The 24,373-nt window shown below is 40.7% G+C and overlaps 2 protein-coding genes across 3 annotated transcripts in view; both read right to left on the bottom strand.

Moving 5' to 3' along the window:
• Positions 1 to 24,373, bottom strand: part of PLEKHA4 (pleckstrin homology domain containing A4) — a 130,292-nt gene that overhangs the window by 83,115 nt on the left and 22,804 nt on the right. The gene's annotated exons all lie outside the window — the stretch shown is intronic.
• On the bottom strand, positions 714 to 1,349 carry LOC149451171 (homeobox protein Mix.1-like). The gene has a single exon (XM_089690944.1). It carries the CDS (start codon positions 1,347 to 1,349, stop codon positions 714 to 716), a length of 636 nt encoding a protein of 211 aa, XP_089547070.1.

The raw sequence follows: 24,373 nt of genomic DNA, 5'->3' as shown, positions 1-24,373 counted from the left end.
AGTACAAAATCTGCTAAACATTTGTATTTTTTGTACTGCCAAGAGCAATGGCTTTTTTTTTAAGCCAGTGTGCATGGACCCTTAAACTAGAATACCAGAATGCATTTTTTAGAAATACATTTTTTAAGTGCCCCAACATTAATATACACAATTTTAGTAAGTATACAAAGCCATTCCCTGACCCACAGGAGCACACAAGTGACACACGTTTATACACAATTTATGGTCAAACTGGTCAGCAGCCAATTAATCTGTCCCTTCACTTTATGGAGAAACTGTAGAACTGGCAGGAATCCCAAGCAAACACTTGGACACCATACAAACAGCCAGCAAATCCTATCCTGTGACAGACACTAGCACCCCAGAGCTGCCATGCAACAATGATAATTGCTAGGTCACCGTGCAGCTTACTAAAATCTCTTCTGCCACTATGTATTATTATTTATTGCAGGTACTTATATAGCACCATCAATTTATGCAGCGCTTTACATATATATATATTGTACATTCACATCCGTCCCTAACCCTTAAGGGGTGTAAAATCTAAGGTCCCTAACTCACATTCATACATACACATACTAGGGCCAATTTAGACAGGAGCCAATTAACCTACCAGCATGTCTTTGGGAGTGTGGGAGGAAGGTTGGGATTTGAACTGGCGACCCTAGTACTGCCAGGCAGAAGTGCAACCACTTAGCCACTGTGCCACCCAATTAATTTTTGGCGTTCAGCAGTTCCAGTCTAGAGAGAACAGAAGGGAGGCTTTCTTTAGGATCACAGCCAGAATCTGGAGACCTGTCACTGACACCATAATCGGACTCAGAACCTTCAATGCAGTATTTATCATGCATGGTTGACATGAAGGAGTATGTTGTTTGCCTTGTATAAGGATTGACTTCACTGTGGTTCCTTGTAGCTGTAGATGATGGGATGTTGACACTCATTTCTGGTGTGATGGTCTTGTTGGGTGGGTAGCTACTGAAGTCCATCATGCAATTAGACTCTGTAGGCAGCCTATAAGATCGTCTGCTCAATTCCAATGCCTTGGGGCTCATGACATCAGCCATGCTTTTGTACAAGTGCTGTTGGTTGTTAGATTGTGAATTTTGGTGCTGGCACATGTTGGGTGAGGCCTGGTGCATCATAAACCTCTCCTGGGGAACAGGACAGGAATAATGGGGATAGGAGGTATACTCTGAAGATTGGTTATACAAATCTTGTGGTACATTCAACATGGGCTGTTGTTGGGGATCCATGACCTGGGGTTGTTCACCGGCAGTCATTGGATGCTTCGCTGTTGGTACTGTAGGATTGATATTTTCCAGTTGCTGGATGTTGGAAAAGCGCATACTTGCATTTGTGAAATAAGTGGATTTGCCCTTTTCACGTCTGGACTTTCCCCTTCTGTTTTGGAACCAAACCTGGATCCTGGACTCAGGAATATAAATTAATTTGGCCAGTTCTTCTTCCAGTTGCTCTTGGCTGTACACCGTCCTCTTCCTGCACTGTGATATAGCTGCTTGTTATATAACTGTGGGTGCAGTGACTGCCACCTGCTTATTATGCGTCACATTCTTCTTTGATGCTGGGGACTCAGTGGGGGTTTGGTTGTTGGTGGCCTGTCCCTTTATCTCTTCCTTCACACAGACTGACTCAAAGTCATCCTGTTGCAGGGAGACCAGATTGAGACCACCATATTGGGTCTGGGGTTGAGTGAAGACCATATGGTTGGGGCTGGATGCGAAGCAAACTGGGAAGTAGTCCTCATTGTCCTGAGGGTATCCAGCCATCTTCCAGCTGGCTCTGTGCTTTCCTCCTTGCTCTCTTCTGGACTGGGCACTAAAATATTATCATCCCTAACATCTCCTTCTACAAGATATACTCTGGGATGATGATGAAGAAGAAAAGAGTAAAAGGTGAAGGAAGAAGAAAAGGAGAAAAGGAGAAAAAGACCAAGAAGGAAGAAGAAAAGGAGAAAAAGACAAAGAAGGAAGAAGAAAAGGGAGAAAAAGACAAAGAAGGAAGAAGAAAAGGGAGAAAAAGACAAAGAAGGAAGAAGAAAAGGGAGAAAAAGACAAAGAAGGAAGAAGAAAGAAGAGGAAAAGACGAAGAATAAAAACACAATTCTAAAAACAGTGACTTAAAAAGAGACACCGTCACTTCTGTCATGCAGGGAAAATTACATTGTCCCTGCAAAGGCGATCCCAACACCCTTATAATCTCATTACTTGATTTACCACACAGCTAGTAAAAATATCTGGCACTTCTAGGTATGGGAGAGCATGTGACCAGGCAGTCAAGTGCTAGGCATGAGGACTGATGTTACCAACACAATTGCTTTGAGGTAAAGGGGAATTTGAAGAATTTGAGAATTCTCAGTTTAGCCAATTGTACCCAGTAAATGGTTTATGTTAACAAACAATTGTCAAAACAGAGAAACATAGGACACTTCCTGGCCGTTTTCTAAAAGGCTACTTGTGAGTGCCAAGGTGATCCAGCAGCTTCAATAGTTTACATCATCGATAAGGAACAAGATCCGGCATTCTGGCACTGCCTACCGCCTCAAAATATTGAAGCCAAGGGAAGCCAGGTAACAGCATTTTCCGGTAGAGGTCAGCAATGGCAGCCTATAATTCTTATTACAATTTGTACAACAACAACGTCCACTTTCTGCTAAATGTCTTTCAGAAAATTGCAACTTGCAATGCCATCACAACTGGCAGGGTCCATGTTATATCTCACATTTGGGACTCAAATGAAAGGCAGCGACTGTCAATGCTGATACATGCATAGAAACATAAAACATCCACTTCAGAAGTGTCAAGATATATACTGTCTGCATTATCCACATTCCACCTTATCAAATGACACCGCCAACCAATGCCAGCTTAGGTTTCATCTAAGAATCAAGTTGCACTTGATGTCCAACCGCTGGGACATGACTGATGTAAATACCATCAGCAGATCGATGTCCCCCTCAAGTTCATGTCATACCACATTTGACATTCCCATTTTCCATTTTGCTTAGCATTAATGGGAGGACATTTGTGCTATGTAGGAGAACTTTGAGGTCAGCAATTTACACAAATAAAGAAGAATTCCAAAAGTACCATTCCGAAATGGAACTCTTAAAGCAAAAAATTTTAACAGTAAAATACCAGCAATGGGTGGGATGTCATGCCTGAAAGTACTTAAAATAATTTTACATATCTGAGCCATGTTTGCAGTGTCTTCTCCGGATGATGCCTTCAGTCAGATTGCAGCACAATACACCACACTACTTCCAGATTTGACAATACAGCCTCATAGGGAAATCAGATGATGCAGTATGGGGCTTCTGTATTGTAAAATGCAGAACATGGCATGGGATGAGCACTGGTGGGTGAATGGACCACAAAAACAAGAAGAGTATTATCAGCATTTAGTGGATTTCAGTTATTTATTTCAGGTACTTATATAGCGCCGTCAATTTACGCAGCGCTTTACACATATATATTGTACATTCACATCAGTCCCTAACCCTCAAGGGGCATACAATCTAAGGTCCCTAACTTTCGTTCATACATACACATATTAGGGCCAATTTAGACAGGAGCTAATTAACCTACCAGCATGTCTTTGGAGTGTGGGAGGAAACCAGAGTACCCAGAGGAAACCCACGCAGGCACAGGGAGAACATGCAAACTCCAGGCAGGTGGTGCCATGGCTGGGATTCGAACCAATGACCCTAGTACTGCCAGGCGGAAGTGCTAACTATTTAGCCACTGCGCTGCCCCAGTAATAACGTGCTATCTTCCATAGCAAACATTTTCAGCCTTGTGACTTATATTGAGCTCTTATTGGCTGTCACTGCTAAAAGTAATAATCCTTATGGCAAGTAATCATTAAAACGAATGTAGAGCTTTGACACATGGGACTTTGAATAAGCAGAGTCAACAAAATACAAAAGTTTAATTGCAGTACTTTGCTGACATATGGAGTGTTAATGTAAAAGTATACTGTATGGTAATGAATCAAATAATGCAGCTTGAAAACCACTAAAAAAATATTGGACCTAAAAAACTTTTGTTTTAGGAACGCACTGAAAATGCAACATGTTTGCAGGCAGACAGTCACCTAATACATCTGCTTATGATGTGATCACACAATATTCATGTGTCTGTTGTCCTGGGGTTCTGAACCTGCTGATCAATTGTGTTTTCCCCTTTGGCAGTCTGTCATCTGCAGTGTTCCCCCTCTCCTCACTAAATGGCAAAACAGGTTATGATCACCATCATCACCAGTGGCTATCTACTACCCATAGGCACCTTTATGCTTCTGCCAGTGCATCAAAAATGACAGGGTGATGAGCATGAACAACTGACATTAACAGTCTTCACAACGCAGGCTGGATAACATGAGGACTAGTCTCGACCTTTATACCTACAGATATTGGTAAGGATGATGCATCAGTTTGTCATAGGTGTGATTGGCAGATCTGTTCTATCTTCTGGTCAAAAGTCCTGATTCACTTCAGGAATAAGAGAACTATAAAGAGTCCAATGATTACAAGTTAATATGGAAGAGCAAATTTAAAAAGGTGATAGTATTGGTCTATAAAAGAATACCAGCCTCCATTTCAAGAGTGTTTCTTACTTGTCTCAAGAGGTTACATACAATTTAACTTAAAGTGGAACTATTTTCAGAAAGTTAAGTCCTTCTAGATCACTTCAGACCATCTCCTTTTGCAGGTATAGCTATGTAAAACATTAAAAATAAGTGCCTATATTGTTTAAAATCCAATAATACACTCTCACCTTGCTCTTAACATGCTCAGTTGCTCTCTATTTTTTGGCACTGCCGAAAATGTAGAGACCAATCTCCTGACAGCCTAAAGATTTCCTGCTGTTCAGGGGCTCTAGGCTTCAGAAAAAAAAAGGCAGCCTTCAGCAAGAAGAAGCAGGAACAATGCTGGAAGCAATTTACTTCACACACTAATTTTGGGAGCATAATTATTAATGTGGAATTTATGATATTTGATAAAGAATGTTACTTCTTATAAAGTTCTGCTTAATATTTCAACCAACTTGAAAAATCATTTTAAATAATGTGACAGTTGACCACAGGGATAGAAAATACCTAGCCAAGGATTTTGTCTTTTATCCTGGCATGGATCCAGTAAGCTGTGGAAAATCCTCTAGTTACCAGTAACCCAGAGTCCTAGATCATCTACAACTGGCCATAGGCAGTACAGGGTGGGTAAACAAGTAGGCATGGCCTGACCATCTTCAAGCATCTGTGCAAACAAGCACATTTCTGAACACAAATCGGCAAACATTCAAGTTTAGGCCTATTGAGAAGAGCATGGAGAGGCACACTGTAAATTCAGTCTTGTTGTCCTAGAGCAGTGGTGGGCAACCTTTTTTTTCAACTGAGCCAAATCTCGCCAAAACCACGATTGAAATTTATTTTGAGAGCCACATTTTTAAAACTGAAAATACATAGGATGGTACACTGTTTTTAGTTTCAATAAGTATTTATAGTAATTCATCCCCCATAGTAATTCATCCACCATATAGTAATTCATCCCCCATATAGTAATTCATCCCCCATATAGTAATTCATCCCCCATAGTAATTCATCCCCCCCATAGTAATTCATCCCCCATATAGTAATTCATCCCCCATATAGTAATTCATCCCCCATATAGTAATTCATCCACCATATAGTAATTCATCCACCATATAGTAATTCATCCCCCATATAGTAATTCATCCCCCATATAGTAATTCATCCCCCATAGTAATTCATCCCCCATATAGTAATTCATCCCCCATATAGTAATTCATCCCCCATATAGTAATTCATCCCCCATATAGTAATTCATCCCTCATATAGTAGTAGTAAGTAAGTAGCAAGTAGTAAGCCAAGTCCCCCCTGTGTCAATTCACTTACCTTTGCTCCGCGCGTTCCTCTCGTCGTGTTCCCGCGCCGTTCCGGTCTTCAGGGCGGACTGTGAGAGGAGCCTAGCTCCTCTCACGTTCGTCACGCTGCCCCGCCTACACACATCCTGACAGCCAATCACTGGCTATCAGGATGTGAGTGGCAGCGAGACTGGCCAATCATTGCATTTGAGCGCGCTGCCCTGGCTGGTTTTTTTTTGGATCACGCTGCAGAGTCCCAGCCGCCCGAGAGGAGGGAGGGGTGCAGGCGCCCGGCACACAAGAGCCGCATTAAAGCATGTAAAGAGCCGCATGTGGCTCGCGAGCCGCGGCTTGCCGACCACTGTCCTAGAGGAAACAATAGCAATTGGGCAAGGTTTTCTAAGCAGTCTGATTGCAGTTTTCCCTGCTGAACCTCAGTCATCATTGCCGAAGGTCACCCCACAGACATTACAACATTGCTTATTCCAGTTGAAAAATACCAGAATTGGAAACCATTCTCCAAGTCTACGGGTATCTTTATCCCAAGCCGCCGATTCCACAAGCCAGGGACTCATAATTCTGTCGGCTACTCTCTGCAGTTCAATTATTATAGCACAGAACACTGAGTGGTCGAAGTTTGGAGTCCTATAAGTCCTGCTTGAAAACATTAAATAGGGCCACAAGAAATTTACATGGACCTCAAGTTAAGAAAGGGGAAGAGGCATTTGATTTTATATTATTGTGGTTTTATGTAACCCTCACATTTAACATGCTTGCTCTTATTTTATTAAGTATACACAGTTCTAGATTAAGGTTGCATTCATTTATAAGCTTATTCAGGTGATTTAAAAAGGCTTTTTTATGATTTTTTTGTGACATGTTTTCGGAACAATGTATCATACAGGATCTTCTTTGGGGCAGGATTGCACATTTTTTGGCCCCACAGACCTTATGTACTGAACACATTTTTGTGTCTTGTTAAAAGGTGCTCCCATCGAAGTCTATGGGGTCAAAATACCTAAATCTGCCTGAAAAGAACTTCCTGTACATTGCTTCGAGAGAGCCTGATCTTTGTCCATGACTTCTGAATGAAATAAGGTCTTTATTGAACTTTGGTTTTCATTAACCCCCCCCCCACAAAACAACAACACTATCAATGTACTGCTGCAACTTACCAATCACTAGGCGTGGTGGCTACATTAGTTTTATTTTCTTAGGCTTTAGTGCCTTTAATTTCCACCTGGTGATCCAGCCAGTGTGACACTTCCCATCTTAGGACGACACCTCTAGCTAGCAGCATAGCTTAGTTGCCAAATCACCAAGTGAAGAGTAAAAGAAAGCCTAAAAAGGATGAAACTAATGAAGCCTCCACATCTAAAAAACTGGTAAGCTACCGTAAAATACATCTTTGCTTTTGGGTTAATTACGGATTTAATTTGCACTTTGAAGCAGAGCTTCGGGTAAACACTTGCAAAATCACCATAGGTTCACTAATCAATGAAAGTGGGAAAGCACACGGAGGATGCAGGCCAGTAAGGCAAGATATATAAAACGGAAGAAATTATGGTTTTAGTCTGGATTTTGGCTTTAAATACAGCTAAAAATCACCCATCTATAGGAAAGCATACGACTTTCGCATCTATAGCCCCAAGACCGCTCTAAATCACATCTAATCACTGGAAGCAGTGTCTGCAATTAGTAAACTGTAAAAAAGACGGAACATATTAGTCACGATGACACATTATATGACAAAATTCCTAGTGACCAGGTCACAAACACAGGTGGAGTGTTAGCAAGATTCTACTTGTTATCTGGGGAAGGCTAGACAGTCAACTTTAAAGCAAAGTGAAAGCTGTGGGCAGCAACATTCTTAGCATAAGAGGTAATCTATCAGGAAAAATACTGCGGCCACAGCCAAGTTCACAGTATGAGCTGTCCAAGGCCACTGCAAGTAGACAAGGGCCTCTCCTCTCAATAAATAACTGTAGGCACTCCGGCAACTTATTTATTTTGGGGCCACAACTGCTATAGAGACAACAGTTGTACAGATCTCATACATTCCATTGTCAGTTAAGGACAGAGTGGCTTCAGCCTGCTGTGACATCAGACTCAAGTGCAGTGGCCAGAGAAGGGTTTCCTCTAGGGATCCCGGGTGTGGCAGGCATTTGTAAACCTGCTAATGTCAACAATTGTCATAGATGAATACATGTATTACGGAAACAGCTGCAGGCAGCCCCGGCTGGAATCCAGGACTGAGTAGTACAATGTCGCTTTTTTCCCTAGACTAGACAAATTCAGATGACAAGATACAGTAACTTTCCAATGGATAATGTTCTGCATAACCTATTGCAATCACTCCTCAAACCACTTACAGTTGCAAGAAAAAGTATGTGAACCCCTTGGGATTACGTGGAGTTTTGCATGAATTGGGCATAAAATGTGCTCTGAACGTCATCTAAGTCACAACAATAGAAGAACACAGTCTGCTGAACATAATACTACACAAACATTAGATGTTGCCATGGTTTAATTGCACATAACATGTAAACATTCACAGTGCAGGGAGGAAAAAGTATGTGAACCTTTGGACTTAATAACTGGTTGACCCTCCTTTGGCAGCAATAACCTCAACCAAACGTTTCCTGTAGTTGCAGATCAGACCTGCACAATGATCTGGAGTCATTTTGGACCACTCCTCTTCACAAAACTGTTTCAGTGTAGCAATATTCTTGGGATGTCTGGTGTGAATCGCTCTCTTAAGGTCGTGCCACAGCATTTCAATGGGGTTGAGGTCAGGACTCTGACTGGGCCACTCCAGAAGGCGTATTCTGTGCTGTTGCAGCCATTGTTTTGTTGAATGACTTGTATGCTTTGGGTCATTGTCCTGTTGCATCACCCATCCTCTGCGGAGCTTCAGTTGGTCAGATAGTCGTACATTTTCCTGCTAAATGTCTTGATAAACTCTGGAATTAATTTTCCCATCAATGATAACAATCCGTCCAGGCCCTGAGGCAGCAAAGCAGCCCCAAACCATGATGCTCCCTCCGCCATGTTTCACAGTGGGGATGAGGTTTTGATGTTGGTGTGCTGTGCCTTTTTTTCTCCACACATAGTGTTGTGTGTTCTTCCCAAACAACTCAATCTTGGTTTCATCTGTCCACAGTATATTTTGCCAGTAGTGCTGTGGAACATCCAGGTGCTCTTTTGCAAACTTCAAACGTGCTGCAATCTTCTTTTTGGACAGCAATGGCTTCCTCCGTGGTGTCCTCCCATGTACTCCATTCTTGTTTAATGTTTTCCTTATTGTAGATGTGTCAACAAAAATGTTAGCATGTGCCAGAGATTTCTGTAGGTCTTTAGCTGACACTCTGGGATTCTTCTTTACCTCATGCAGCATTCTGCGCTGTGCTCTTGCAGTCATTTTTACAGGACGACCACGCCTAGGGAGAGTAGCAACAGTGCTAAACTTTCTCCATTTGTAGACAGTCCGTCTTACCGTGGACACATGAACATCAAGGCTTTTGGAGATACTTTTGTAACCCTTTCCAGCTTCATGCAAGTCAACAATTTTTGATCGTAGGTCTTCTGAGAGCTCTTTTCTGCCAGGCATGGTTCACATCAGACAGTGCTTCTTGAAACCAGTAAACCCAAAACAGGTGTGTGTTTTTTAAGGGCAGGACAGCTGTCAGCAACACATCCAATATCATCACACTGATTGGAGTCAAGGTTGGCTCACTCCTGGCTCCAATTAGCTCTGGGAGAAGTCATTAAGCTAGGGCCTCACATACTTTTTCCTCCCTGCACTGTGAATGTGTACATGTTATGTGCAATTAAACCATGGCAACATCTAATGTTTGTGTAGTATTATGTTCAGCAGACTGTGTTCTTCTATTGGTGTGACTTAGATGACGTTCAGAGCACATTTTATGCCCAATTCATGCAAAACTCCACGTAATCCCAAGGGGTTCACATACTTTTTCTTGCAACTGTATTTGCAAGTCAACATAAGAGATTACTATTAATAAAAATTAAAAAAAAAAAAAATACAACCCTTAGAAAGCAAAATCTAACATGGACAAGTTTAGAATGTAAGATTTCATTGCACACTGTACTCCTTTAGAGGTCTTTCCTGCTTAAAGCGGATCTCCACCCAAAAGGGGAAGTTCCGCTTTAAGGACTGCTCCCCGCTCCCCATTAAGGATTGGCACCTTTGGGGGGGGGGGGGGCGGGGAGGAGTGAGTACCTGAATTCAATGTTCTGCCCCCCTTTTGTAATGTACAGCACTGAGCAAACTATTGGCGCTTTATAAATACTGTATAGTAATAATAATAATTCAACAGGTACCCGCTCCCACTTCCAGTCCAATCACATAGGTGATCAGAAGCGGAAGGTGTCCTCTCTCCCTCCCTGTAGTCTTTTGGGACACGTGACAGGTCCCAGAAGACTACAGGACCATTCATGAAGCGCAGCGCTACTCGCGCATGCGCAGTGGGTACCCGGCTGTGAAGCCACAAGCTATCACAGCCAGGTGCCAACAATGAAGATGCCGGCCTCCTGGAATACAGGACGGCCAGTGAAACGGGCTGCGAGGGACAGATAAGTGGCTGTTTTTTTTTTTTTTTTAAAAGTCAGCAGCTACAGTTTTTGTAGCTGCTGACTTATTTTTTGACAGGGTGAGTGGAACTCCACTTTAAAAGGAGAAAAGCAGCCAAAAGGTTCCATGCACACTAGCGTTTTTTTTTTTTTTTCTGTAAAAACGCTGAATTAAAAAAAAAAAACAAAAAAAAAAAAAAAAAACGCAGGTAATAGCGGTTTATTTAGGAGCATTTGCATTTTGTTAGCATTTCTAGAGTACATGTAGAACAAGCCATTAGGAGTGTTTAGCTTTTTTTTCTGCAGGCAAAACGCTCCCATCAAAACTAAAAAAAAAAAGGTTTTTTTTTCCTGCTCCTAGAAGCTGAAGCTTGAATATTGCTTCTAGCCTACAATAGTGTGCATGGACACTTCTAGGGGCAGAAAAAAAAACAAAAAAATAACAAAAAACACACACACACACACACACACACACACACACACATAACTCCTGCTAAGAGCTTAGGCATAAGCTAGTGAGCATAGAACCTCAAAAAATGTGGTAAAAACTTCGATAAGCATTTATGCGTGCTTGCAATATTAATTTCTTCTGGTCATCAGAATGCATTAACACACCTAAATGCACATTTTTTTTTTCTTCTCAAACACTCCTCTCATGATTTCGCAAGAAATGTTTTTTTTTTTTCTGCCTGTAAAAGCCTATGGATACATAGGCCAACATGGAGGGGTGTTTGGGCAGAATGGGATGGGGATTTGGGTTCTCCTTGTTTAGGAAATATACCAGTGCAATGGGAAGGGTGCACATGGTTTCTACCTGGGCAATTTTCCAAGGCTTCTACTAGCCTCTTTATTGACCTACCAAGATTGTGATACAAATCTATGTGGAGTGCAGGCACTGAAGAATATTACACTGAATAGGGGAATGATCTCTTTTTTCCTTCCAGTTTTCTCTCCAGATGTGCAAATAAAGAGGACCAAGGTGAAGTGCCATCTTATTACACTATGCCATTTCTAGTACAATTAAGAGGAGTTTGTTCAAGGAAAGACTCGTTTCCATGCACCTGCACATGTTACTCAATCATAATGAAAGAGAACTTCAACTCTTCTCTAATAATTCTTAACCATTTTGGGGTCAGGCCCAGTCAGGATCCTGAACAAAGTATCCTTTGATATAGGGAACTACGAAGCATAATTACACCACTCTACCTTCAGATATTTTGTCCACAAGATGCCCTTTGATTTGTATATTTTTTTTGGCAGAGGACAGTTTGATGTACACTCTATTCTCCCCCCCCCACACCAATTCCAAAAGGATTATAATTGTAGAGTGTGCTTTTTTTGTGTTTTGACTTTTCAGGTCCCACAGTACAGTCCCCATTGGGACATAATTCTGGGTCTGAATATTGTAGGACACTCCAGAACGTTTCATATTTGAAGTACACTTCTCACTCATTTTTAAATCCTGTAAAGCTAGTTATCTTTGCATTTACTATGGCTGACCCCAGGGTAACAGGACATGTTATTGTGGTTTCCTGGAATGTGCCTGGATTGGGGGGATGCCATGAAAAGATCTTCTGGTTTACATTCTTCATGACAATATGTAACTGCTCTTCTTTGTCTACAGGAGACACATGCAGTGCCAGATACTAAGAAATATCTTTAAAAACCTGATTACACCCAGGAAATTCACTCGTTACTCAACATATTCAAAGGTGTCAGTATAAGAATACATCAGAAAATGCAGTTATTTTGTATTCAGAAGGAAACAAATTCAAATTGAAGATTTGTATTTCTTTATGGAGCTTTACTCTACATTAAAATGTATAATTGCTATAGTACATATTCCACCATGATACCCTTGTGAATTGTTAGTTTGCTAAAGGCAAACAATATGATTTTTTGCTATCAGTGATTTTAATAACATTATCAATCCAGAGATAGACAAGTGTCCTCCCACTGTTCATTCTCCTTGCTGCCCATCATACCTTGGTAATCTGCTGAAAGAACTTTGTCTAGCTGCTGTATCATGTACCGTTCATGGGGGAAAAAAAGCAAAAACAAAAAACGTTTCCGGTTTTTCAAAAACCCATTGTACCCTTTATAGATAGATAGATTCAATCTGTCGGATGCTGGAATGTAATTCTATTTATACAAAAGAAGAGCTACTCCCCTAAAGCCCTTTCCAATCACTCTCCTCAAGGTTTACCATTTTACAATTAATCCAGAGATAGGCTAGGTTAGGCTTTGGAAGTTCAATCCTGTTGGGTTAAAACAGTTTTTCTACCTGAAGTAGCAGTGTGAGAGAGATTGAAGTATTTATATATTCTATATTCTAGTTGGGAAAAGAGGTAATAGACAATGCAGTGGGTTTATATGGGGGGAGGGAGGTTTTATTTGGGGAGGAGGGGAAATTAGATAGAGGGGGGGAGGTAATGGGAATAAAGATAGTAAGAAATGTAATTAATGATTTGGAAATGGTTTTTGTATGAGAATAGTGATGAAATATGTATTATATATGGAAAATAAAAAAATATTTAAAAAAAGTTTTTCTACCTCCTCTAGTACAATGCATCTCTGAGAACGTATCTCTAAAAATAAATCGCTGCATCCCACTGATACATTTTTTTAGTGGTCTCTTGTCACCACAGATGTCCATTATTAAAAGCCATGTTAAAATCTCAGAGAAAGAGTGGGCAACCCTTTTCTCAACTTTTCTGAAAGTTTGTAAAGCTTATTAAAATTTATTAAAAATAGTAGTACTGGAGAAAAAAAAAAAAAAAAAAAACCATAACATTGAGGAGGCCATTTGTTGGTGACAACTGCACAGGCACAAAGAACTCTACTACATATGTAAGGGATTATGAGAATGCCGTATGTGAATTCATCTCTTCTACCCTGGGAATAGAAGAGTATGGATAATAAGAGTTATCCATAAAGGTCTCCAAGTCACACACACCTATATCTTGAGATACAGTATATATTTCTCAAGTCATGCATGTCTGTATGTCCTCAAGCGGTCTTATACTATTCAACAACTAGTTGAAATCCTATAAAATTATTTCACTGCCTGTTTTTAGTAGAGATTCTCATCCTAGACTCCCATTTTTATTTGAAGGGCAGGTGCCCCTGTCTACCCACCTAATAACAAGGTTCCAGAAACAGATGGTTTACTAGCCAATATTGATAAAACATATTTGGACACTCTTTTTATCCTGATTGCTTAATACAATCAATGTGTCCTTGGAATGCAGCTCACCATCGGCCTTTATGTATAAAGCCATTCTAATAGTGCTTCGCCTGGGAAATCTCTACATCCCAATTCCTACTGCCTTATTTTGCGGTTACCAATAGATGTGCTATGTCAATAGCCATCATGTTAGATGTTCCTTATCCAAGGTTATCAGCAAAAATTTTCACCTTGACGAAAAAGGGCTTTATGCCCAACAAATCCACAGCCATCAATGTCGCTTGAGCTTATTCAAATGTTCAATCAACTTCAAATCCAGTGAGCCTCACACACCTGATATAATTCTGTCCCTTTCCCTTTATTAGTGGAGACATGCATGGAATATTTTCTATTGTATGAACCATTGTTGATCCTGTACCAGAAGATTGTTGAATATGAGCTAATTTTTTGTTTTATCAGGGAAATTACTTTGTTTTAAGGGACTGCAACACAGAAGAGAAGTGTGTTAGTATGATTGTTTTTATAAGTATTCTAATAAAAATGAAAAAAAAAATAAAAATGTTCACATCTATTTGGCATAAGAAAAATATTTCAGAAAAATGGCTAGAGGCCAACTACCCAGCAACAAAAAAAATTTGTTAAACAAAGTATAAACCAATCTACAAATAACAGCATCCTATAGACTTGCTTAGCACATATATACATACACACTTGGCAGGGAATTTGCTAAAAACAGGGAAATAAGTGCTGGATTCATCCCTGCTGGACTGAGCAGTTTGGAGATCTATAAAAAATAAACTATAAGCCAACTCGGTAAAGAGTTCACTGTGGCTTAGCATCACAGTTTCTGTGAGCCACATGCATCTTAAAAAAGAATACAATAAAATAATTAAAAAAAAAAAAAAAAAAAAAGTCTATCCAAGTTCAAGAAGCCTCCCACAATGAAGGGCAAGTCATCTCAAAACATTAACTGGATTTAACGGCTATGAGAAAAACCAAACATAACTCGAAGTAAAAAAATTAAAGTGACACGTTAAAGGCACACTAACCTCAAAAATGTTTATTGCTTTAAAGCCCAACTCCAGCAAAGAGAAAACAAAGCAGCCACAAAGTCATATGCCCATAGTTACAACATTACAAGTTTCCCTCACCATGTGCTGTTTTTGTTTTGGGAGAGCTCCCTCTCTTTCCAGTATAAAGCCGCTTACGGATGTGAACCTCAAACCCTCTGGCATCATCAGAAAATGAGAAGTGTGAGAAAAAAAAAAATGTAAATAACCTGTTACAGGTGCACTCTATTACTAAAATAGGCTTCTTAAATGGAACATCTGAAACATCTCCATATGGTTACACATAGGTGCCTCCTGTCCAAAGTTCTTCCAGTGTGCTACCGGTCACAACAGAAATGTGCAGATTGCTATGGCTATCCTTCTGGAAATACAGGTTATCAGTATCTACTCTCTACACTTCAGAGTCACAGACCCAGAAAAAGCAGCAAATGAACTCCAGAGAAGTCAGAATCCCCAGCCTCCCTTCCACCATGGTCCATCTTCAACATACCCAGATGTTTTCACTGAACTCCCTACCTTTTCATTTCCCTGGCCCATTAAAAAAAAGAAGGAAGGACTTCTATATCTTCAAGTTTGCTGCCTGCAGGGTTTAAGGATGAGGACAAAACCATCACCATGGCCTTGGAAAATAAATATAAAGATAATCTATGGTGCTGAGAGGACATTTTCAGCAGGCCAGACCACCATCCCCTCCCCATTTGGTCTGCCTCAATCTTGTTAAACAGTAGTACCAAATGCCTTTCCTGAGATATCTAGCCTTAGGTCTCACATCAAAGCACACAAGAGATCCTCACTTTAACATGGCAATTATTAACAGTATATTGAATGTTTTTATAAGGCAGCTACAGAATATTTTTAGTCAACGGCTGCAATAATCAGACCGCTAAAGGGGACACTTCACTAAATACCATGTCGCATACCGACACTTCTACTTTATAATGTACATGTTCAGCAAAATAAACTGATTATACTGTAGACTGCACTGTACCTCATCCCTAATAAACAATTAAGAAAATACCAAGAAAGAACATAATGGGACATTACTGGTACAGTATAGGACAAACTTGCATTTGTAAGTTTACATTTTTATTAGAATACATATTAAAGTGACATCATTTAAAAACAATACATGGTTAACCAGCCCAAGTAGTACTGGCATTGTCTTCTATAGCATTATATCCTCCAAAGGTCAACGCGTTTTGCTTGTTAGCTTCTTCAGGACCATAAAAATTGGATGTGAAGAGGTCAATTGCCTTGGATATTGATATAGAGGGGGATGCAGGGCATCAGCATCCATAAAGGGAGTCAACAAAGTGGTCTCGAGTGAGCATCCACATCCATCGCTCATCCTGATGTCCCAGATATAATGGTGTCTTAGTCAGGAGACAAATAGCGGAACAGTTCATATGTAGATTAATCCATACAGGGCATGTTCCATAGATTCGCTTGTCTATATAATCTATCACTTCTACCATAGAAGGTCCCATGCCCAGCCTCAATGCTTTATAACAGGGGTGTCCAAACTTTTTTCAAAAAGGGCCAGATTGGATGAAGTGAACATGGTGGAGGGCCGAACATTTTTCCGAACATTCTTTGAACCATTACAATCAAATGCAAATAAATTATTTTATGCCAAGTTAATTGAAACGACATACTTTTCATTTCATAAGATTCAGATCAACTGACAGCTGAGTTTTCACAATGTATTGAAAATAAATTTAAAAAAAACTTACCTGCACTAATGTGAAGGGTGAAAAAGGTAGCTGGAGCTGAAGTCTCTGCTCGGCAGCTGGGAGGGGAAGAGAAACACACTTCACGCTGGAAGCCCGGCCCTGACGTCACCGCCCTCTGTCGCTCCCAGCGCGGCGCAGTCACGCATGCGCACTGCTCTCAAGCGGAAGACTGTCTGCCACGGAAGGGAGGGCTGTGCGACAGCCGCATTTACACAGACCAGGGAGAACGCGCCGCAGTCAGGCATGCGCACTGCCCTCTGCTCTCAACCAGAAGACTGTCTGCCATAGAAGGGAGGGCCGTGGGAGGGCCACATTACACAGAGCAGGGAGGGCTGTTGGAGGGCCGTATTAAACCGACCCCCGGGCCGTAAATGGCCCGCGGGCCGGACTTTGGACATGCCTGCTTTATAATATGAACCCGCTCCTTTAGGTAACCACGTACATCAAAGTGAGATAGCTCCTTTATCTGTGGCTCCTCAGAGCCCCTCCATATCACAATCCGCCAGCCGTGTGTGCTTTCCAATAAAACGCCTAAGACACCATTATATTTGGGACATCAGGATGAACGATAGATGTCGATGCTCGCTCAAGACTACTGTTGACTCCCTGTATGGATGCCGATGCCCTGCATCCCCATCTATCGATATCCAAGGCAATTGATCTCTTCGCCTCCAATTTTTATGGTCCTGAGAAGTTAACTAGCAAAAAGTGTCAACTTTTGGAGGATATAATGCTATAGAAGACAATGCTGATACTACTTGGGCTGGTTAACCATGTATTGTTTTAAATGATATCTCTTTAATAGTAAAGATGTAAACTTACACATGCGAGTTTGTCCTATACTGTACCGGTAAAGTCCCATTATGTTCTTTCTTGGTATTTTCTTAAAACAGCAAATTAAACTGTTAGGGGTATGATAAATTACACACTAGCAATCCATTTGTTATCTGTAGCTATTCAACAAAAGAACATGTTCTAAGGCTCCATGCACACTGGGTTTAAAAAAGAAAAAAAAAAAAAAAAAAAAAAAAAAAACACACAGACACCAGTTCACTTGGCAGAAAAACGCTGATAGAGCATTTTGTACAGAGTTTAGGTGAGTTTAGTGTTTTTTCTGCCAGAAAGCTCCAATCAAAAATGCAAATAAGAAGGGTTTTTTTTCTCCTGCCTCTAAATGCTGAGCCTAAAGTATGCCTCTAATCGTCCTAATGTGCATGGACCTATAGGATAACACGAAGCGGCTTCTACAGGCAAAAAACACAAAACTCCTGAAGAAGCAGCAATTTTTAAGCCAATGTGAATGGAGCCTAAAGCTTAAAAAAAAAAAAAAAAAAAATCAATCTCAATCATATATTTGTTTTTTGGATGGTGTGGGCAGTGGTGTATTTAGTTATCATGCTGCCTTAGGCAACACAAAAATCGTTCCCTCCCCCACGGAGAGACTCTGAAACCGACCAACACTCCCCTCCCCCATGAAGAGAGCCTGACATTGACCAACACCCCACCCCCACCTGAGAAAGTCTTTCACTATCACTGCCCCCATACACTGGCAACCCCTTCCCCACCCAGGCAAGAGAAGACACTCAACTTCACAGCTCCGGACATCCCTGGGAATGAGAGTCAGGCTCTGTATACACCATCAAGCAGCCTCTCTCAGATCCCACCTGGTCTCCATGCTGCACGTGTCCAGTCTTCCATCCCTTCTTTTGAGGGATGGTGCTGCCCCCCTAAAAAATGCCGCCCTAGGCAAATGCCTTGTGGTAAATACGCCCCTGGGTGTGGGAAAGATCATCATGATTATTGTGGCGTTTCTGCTGCCAAACACTTGGTAATGTATGCTCTGTACTACCACACACATGCAGTAAAAATGTAAACATTAGAAGGAATCTAAGTTACTGTGAGTGGCAGCAAGGAGGAATCCTGAACCTGGCTAGACTTCGCGATTTACCTTTTAGGGTCTTTTCACATGGGTGTTCCTTTTTTTTCCATCAGTTCAGTCGGTTTTTTTTTTTTTTTTTTAAATCAGAGCTAAACAGATCAAGACTTCACTTTTTAGCTCCGTTTTCATATCAGTTTACATTAGTTTGTGATCTGTTTACATCCGTTTTTTCATTGCTTTTTTCATAAGTAATGGAAATTTCCCAAGACACTTTGCTCTAACCCAGCATGCATTGTGCTTCCCATGCTTATTGTCCTGACCTGGCATTGACCAGGTTAATGAGTCTCTTATTGGACACATCTTTGGCCATGTCTGCATCAAAGGTGATCTCACAGGTATGTTACCTCCTGGTCTGACCACTACCACTATGTTGTCCACTGACATCTGTTTTTCGTCCATTCTGTTTTTTTTACGGAAGAAGAAAAAAAAATAGGGTTTTTCTTCCGCTCACAAAAATGGATGCGGACATTAACTGATGTAAACGGATGATCATCTGTTTACATCGGCTAAACCATAGAAGTACATGGGTGTCTGTTTTTCATCCGTAAACAGACGGATGAAACCCGGACATATGGAACGCCCGTGTGAAAGACCCCTTAATTAGAGCAAGAGCTTAGATCCCAGGGGTGGGCAAAATGCCTGTGACGGCACAGAAATTCAAATAGTACATGAAAAGATTGGGGCCCTCCTTTCCACGGGTTCCCATCTTTTCTGCAGAAATAAAACCCAGTGAGAACATTCAACTGTTTAGGGCTCTGCTATGCTATTGGGCACATTGGTTGCTGGAGGAGGTAGATGCAATAAATATGATAAATATTACCACATTGTGGGGCTGCCCACTGGAGCCACAAAGGACTGTAGTTATGTTATGGGTTCTTGATGTTGGCATACTCTTGACCATTGTAATTGTAATAGAAGGTATGTCTTGCAGGGATAAAGCATCTGCCACTGCACATCATAATATTCATTCCTACTAAACAACTATTTCTAAAAACTTTACAGAAAAGAGATTTTCCTTGTAACTGGTCAAAGTGTTAAGATGCCGAAAGATGGACCAGAAGTCATGCTCACATCAGCTGGGCATGCATGTTTATACACTATGCAGGATTCCCTGGTGCAAGAACAATAGTAAATGAGCAGGAAAATCCAACAGAACTGAACGATTCCTCCCACAAGGGGAAAGTGTCTGCACAAGTCCAGGATCTCCCATAGATAAACAGCATTACCCCACTGGACCGGAATCTGCTTGTTGATCATTTCAAGTCTGGGTGAATGTTTGCCCTAACACAATTTGATTAAAATTTATAAGCACCATTTAAAAGAAAGCAAACTGTCAATGTATCAGACACTAATGACATCTTCAAAGAGCAATTAACGTACCCATAGCTCACTATAATAGCTGGATTTGGGCATGACTGTAAAACATATGCTGTAGAGCAATTAGCCAACCTGCTGTCCAGATTTCTCAAATTCACCAGCCTTTTGAACCAACTTTAAAGAGCTGCCAGTGACATGCTAAAGTACAGAATACTAATTACATTTCCACATTAATAAGAGACTTTTCAAGAAGAGCAGCGAGACTAGATGGGGCCTTCATTCCCCAGGTTTGGTGGCTGCTTATTAATCTGGGATCTTAAGGATAATTATAAGTGACTAGAGCCATTGCTTTGAATGCATTTCACTGTCTGGTCTGAAGCTTAAACCAGTTTTCATTTTGTAGCTAAAAGGAGCCAAGAGAGAGACTCAATAAGTAATTCATTAAATGCTCAGCTGGAAGCGATTCACTGAACAGGTGCCCTGCAGGGACAGGCTGACAAAACATTATTACAAACCAGACTTCAGTGCTGCTTATAGATGCTTGACTCTTGTTTTGTAAGACCCTATGAAAAGCTTTAAGAACCAAAATACAGAAGCAGGAAATTTCCATATGAATTGATAAGCTGCTCCTCACATTGGTCAACAAACTTCTACTCTCTACTTATATTTACAGTTCGACAGGTTTATAAGATTTACTAAAGCTGGCCATATACTAGTACTGTAAATGCCTTCAAAAATTCATTTTATTTTTGACCAATGACAGGAAAAGTCAAAAAGGTGCAAGATGGACAATTTTTCTTGAATGAACAAAGTAATTTCTAACAGTGAAAATGGAGTAAAGTCCATTCAACCCAAAACTGAATGGTAAAAGAAAATATTGTTGAGGTACTCTTCAAATGTCAATCATCACACGATCAAATGTATAGATGACAATTTTTGTACAAACGTTCACTTGAAAATCTACTAGTGTATGGCCAGCTTTAGTCTGAACTTTATTGAAAACTAAAAAAGGTGGTTATAACATGACCTTTTTAGCTATAGCAAGTTTAACCTATAACAACTTGATAAAAAAATAAAATGTTCTTTAGCAAGAAAAATACATTCCACGTGAATAACTATGCTACCAAAATGAGTGTGTTCTGTAAATTGCCTCCAGCACTGTTCCTATTTCTTCTCACTGGAGGCCGCCATTTTGCTAAAAGCCCAGAGCCTTTGAGCAGCAGTAATCTTTAGGCTGTCAGCAGATCGGCCTCTACAAATTCAAAGTGCCTAAAAATAGTGTTTACAAATGGCAGTGTATATACACACTGGAATAGTTTTTAACTAGTAATGGTGGCGATCAGCGACTTAGAGGGACTGTGGGGGGCATTCTGACACTGGCGGGGAACTGACTTGGTGTCACTGACACCAGTGACACCAATGCAGTGATGAGTGCTAATAAAAAGTGCTGACACTGTACGAATGGCACTGGGCAGGAAGGGGTTAACATGTGGGGCAATCAAAGGGTTAACTGTGTGCTGTTTTACTATGTGGGCTGTGTGTGCTTCACTGTAAGCACACTGCTTTGTATGGCTCTGCCATGCAGAGCCATACAAAGCACTGTGCAAGAGCTAACCGGGGAGAGATCTGTATTGTTTACATACAGGTCTCTCCACCTTCGATAATCCTTGGAGACTGCCAGGTGCTGGCAGGGAATCCCCGGCCTGAGACCTGGTGATTAATAGCCATGACTGAGAATGGCACCCCCCACCCGGAACGGCAAAATAACGTATATATATATATATATATATATATATATATATATATATATATATATATATATATATATACACACACCCAGGATTTTGCACACCCCTGCTGCCCTGTATCAGTATTTTTGCTATAGGGTGGTCAAGAAGCAGTTAAACAGTATAGGCTCTTATTTTTAATGTTTTACATAGTTATACCTGCAAATGGGGCCAACCTGGAGTGGTCTAGCAGGACTTACATTTTCTCACCAAAGTTCCACTTCAAAGTACAACTAAACCCAATTTGGAAGAAAAAAAAAAAAAAATTGTGAGCAGACAGCCCATTTTCACGTGTGTATGAGTTTAATACGTGTTAAGTTGCGTGCTGCATTAAGGCATCCCATTCATCTGAATGGGCTACCCAATGCACCAAATGAGAATGCACCCTTTGTAGTAATGCAGCGTACCACAACACATGGCAGTGCATTACTGTGCCTTGTGGTGTGCTGCAATGCAAGTGCATTGGAATATCGTTCAGAACAAAAATGGCACTGCAGCACATTAGCAAGTGTTCCATGTATTACTATGATGCAGTAGTATACAATAGTAATTGTGTCCTGAAGAATAAAAAAATATTTCCACTGGGGACAATATTTTTTTAGTACTGTCTGTTTTTTTTCTCTTTGTGACACACCTTCCTCTCTTTTCTTTTCCTGGAGCTAAGGGAAATCTTATCTATGGGGTCAAAGGCAAAAGATAAAGACCTGACAAAATGCCTAACGCTACAAAATATTTTAGCCTGCCCATACCTATAAAATAATAGTTGTCTGATCTGTACCAAAATCTAAGAAGGTTCACTGAACACAATTGTATATCCCTAGTATGTAGAATCCATTGGGTAGCCCAAGAATTCATAATGGTGGCTGCCATCCTAGGGGTCTTACACTGTCACTTTATTTAGAGACAGATTCCTCAACAGATCAGTTTTACACGGGCTCCTAATACTTTCATAAAGCTGTACCGTGTTGTACACAAAATTCTAAGTAAGGAACACAGCAAGGGGAGACTTGCCAAAGATCACAAAAAGAAAGATAAAGGAAATAAGCCCGGCTTCCTACAGTGGGTCGGTGCGGTTACTCTCTAAGCTACTTTGGCTACAGAGAACTCTCTCATTTGTAAAGCTGTAGTATTCCACAGAATGGTATGTGGTTTTCTTTTCACCAAATTGCTAGGATGATGTATGCACAAGCTAAATGACTAGTTCTGCTATACGGCAACATTCAAAGCATGCACAGCCCCAGCTATATTCTGGGGAGTATAGACTATGTACATTACAGACTAGAGGTTTTTGTCACCAAACCTCTACCGACTTTCATGTGTATGCTTCAAGTCTGGGAAGAAGTGTGCAGACCAGATGTTTTGTACCACAAAAAAATCATTTGTAACATGGCTGTGTCAGGTCCAAAGTGTGATGTCTAGTGATGAGGTCGTCATATCCAACCCTCCCAACATATTTATTTGAACTGCAACCAGATACTACCTTTGAGATGCAACTGGTGTGGCCTTCCTTGTCAGGACTAAAGCTGGATGGGTTAGGCTGGCCATACATTTTTCAATTTTCTTGAGATTTTTGCTTTAGATTTACCAAAAACCATATAATATGGAGGTCAAACCTAAACAACACTTTCATTCTTTCCAATTAGGCAGACCCTTGCACTACATAGTTGAAGGTAAATCTAAAGGAAATTGGGCAGAAATGTGTAAGAAAATTGTATAGCCTTAGTGTTTGTTCATTCATAATCTTCAAGGTGGCATTAGGAAACACCTGCTTGGTGACAAGTGCCTTTTCTACTAATGGTAGCAAGGCAGGACTTTTACAATACCTACAAAATGTGTGCCCATCCATTGGGGCAGCACAGTGGCTAAATGGTTAGCACTTCTGCCTGGCAGTACTAGGGTTGTTGGTTCGAATCCCAGCCACGACACCACCTGCCTGGAGTTTGCATGTTCTCCCTGTGCCTGCGTGGGTTCCCTCCGGGTACTCCTGTTTCCTCCCACACTCGAAAGACATGCTGGTAGGTTAATTGAATCCTGTCTAAATTGGCCCTAGTATGTGTATGTATGAATGTAAGTTAGGGACCTTAGATTGTACACTCTTTGAGGGTTAGAGACTGATGTGAATGTATAATATATATGTAAAGCACTGTGTAAATTGACGGCGATATACAAGTACTTGAAATAAATAAACAGGTTCCTTTAGACTGAATTGGCAGAACTAGATAGAATGTGCGATTCACAATACACTTATGTATTACCCTCCAATAAGACAATTAGATGGACATACTTGACCAACTGTGCCAAGTTCATTATGGCGGGAAATCCTGCGCAAAGGCAGGCATAGAATGCTTTAATTGCAGGCAAGGTAGGGAGAAAACCGGCTCGGTTGATTTTAATTGGTTTTTAAATTGGCTTTTGTCAAACTGGGTGGTGCTTGCAGGGCTACCCATGGCTTTAAATGTTTAATGATTCAGAAGGATCACCCAAAATTCAAGATGTCCAAGGATGCCTTAAACTAACTGAGCTGCTGTGTCTATGGGTGCTGTAAGCCAATTGAGTTGCTACGTATCTGGGAGTAATAGGAGGTAAAGCAGGACTATTTTCAAACAAAAAGCATGCAAAATATGGGATGAATGCCAAATGAATGAATCAGACATCAATTCAGTAAAACAGAATATTGACAATTTATATACAATGGGGGGAGGGGTAATCACTTTTTGAAATGACAGCTTAATCCCTGATACCAAGAAAACATCTAAATACAAAGTTGTAATACATATGGGTTTACAGTTCTACTTGTCAACATTTGTAATCCTGTACATACAGTCTTCACACACACTCACATTT

Source organism: Staurois parvus, unplaced genomic scaffold (assembly GCF_062004578.1).
Source record: "Staurois parvus isolate SC_StPar_1 unplaced genomic scaffold, SC_StPar_1.0 ptg000548l, whole genome shotgun sequence".
In the NCBI taxonomy this organism is placed as follows: Eukaryota; Metazoa; Chordata; class Amphibia; order Anura; family Ranidae; genus Staurois; species Staurois parvus.
The sequence above is the reverse complement of the archived record's forward strand: the minus strand, read 5'-3'. Positions and strand labels throughout refer to the sequence as shown.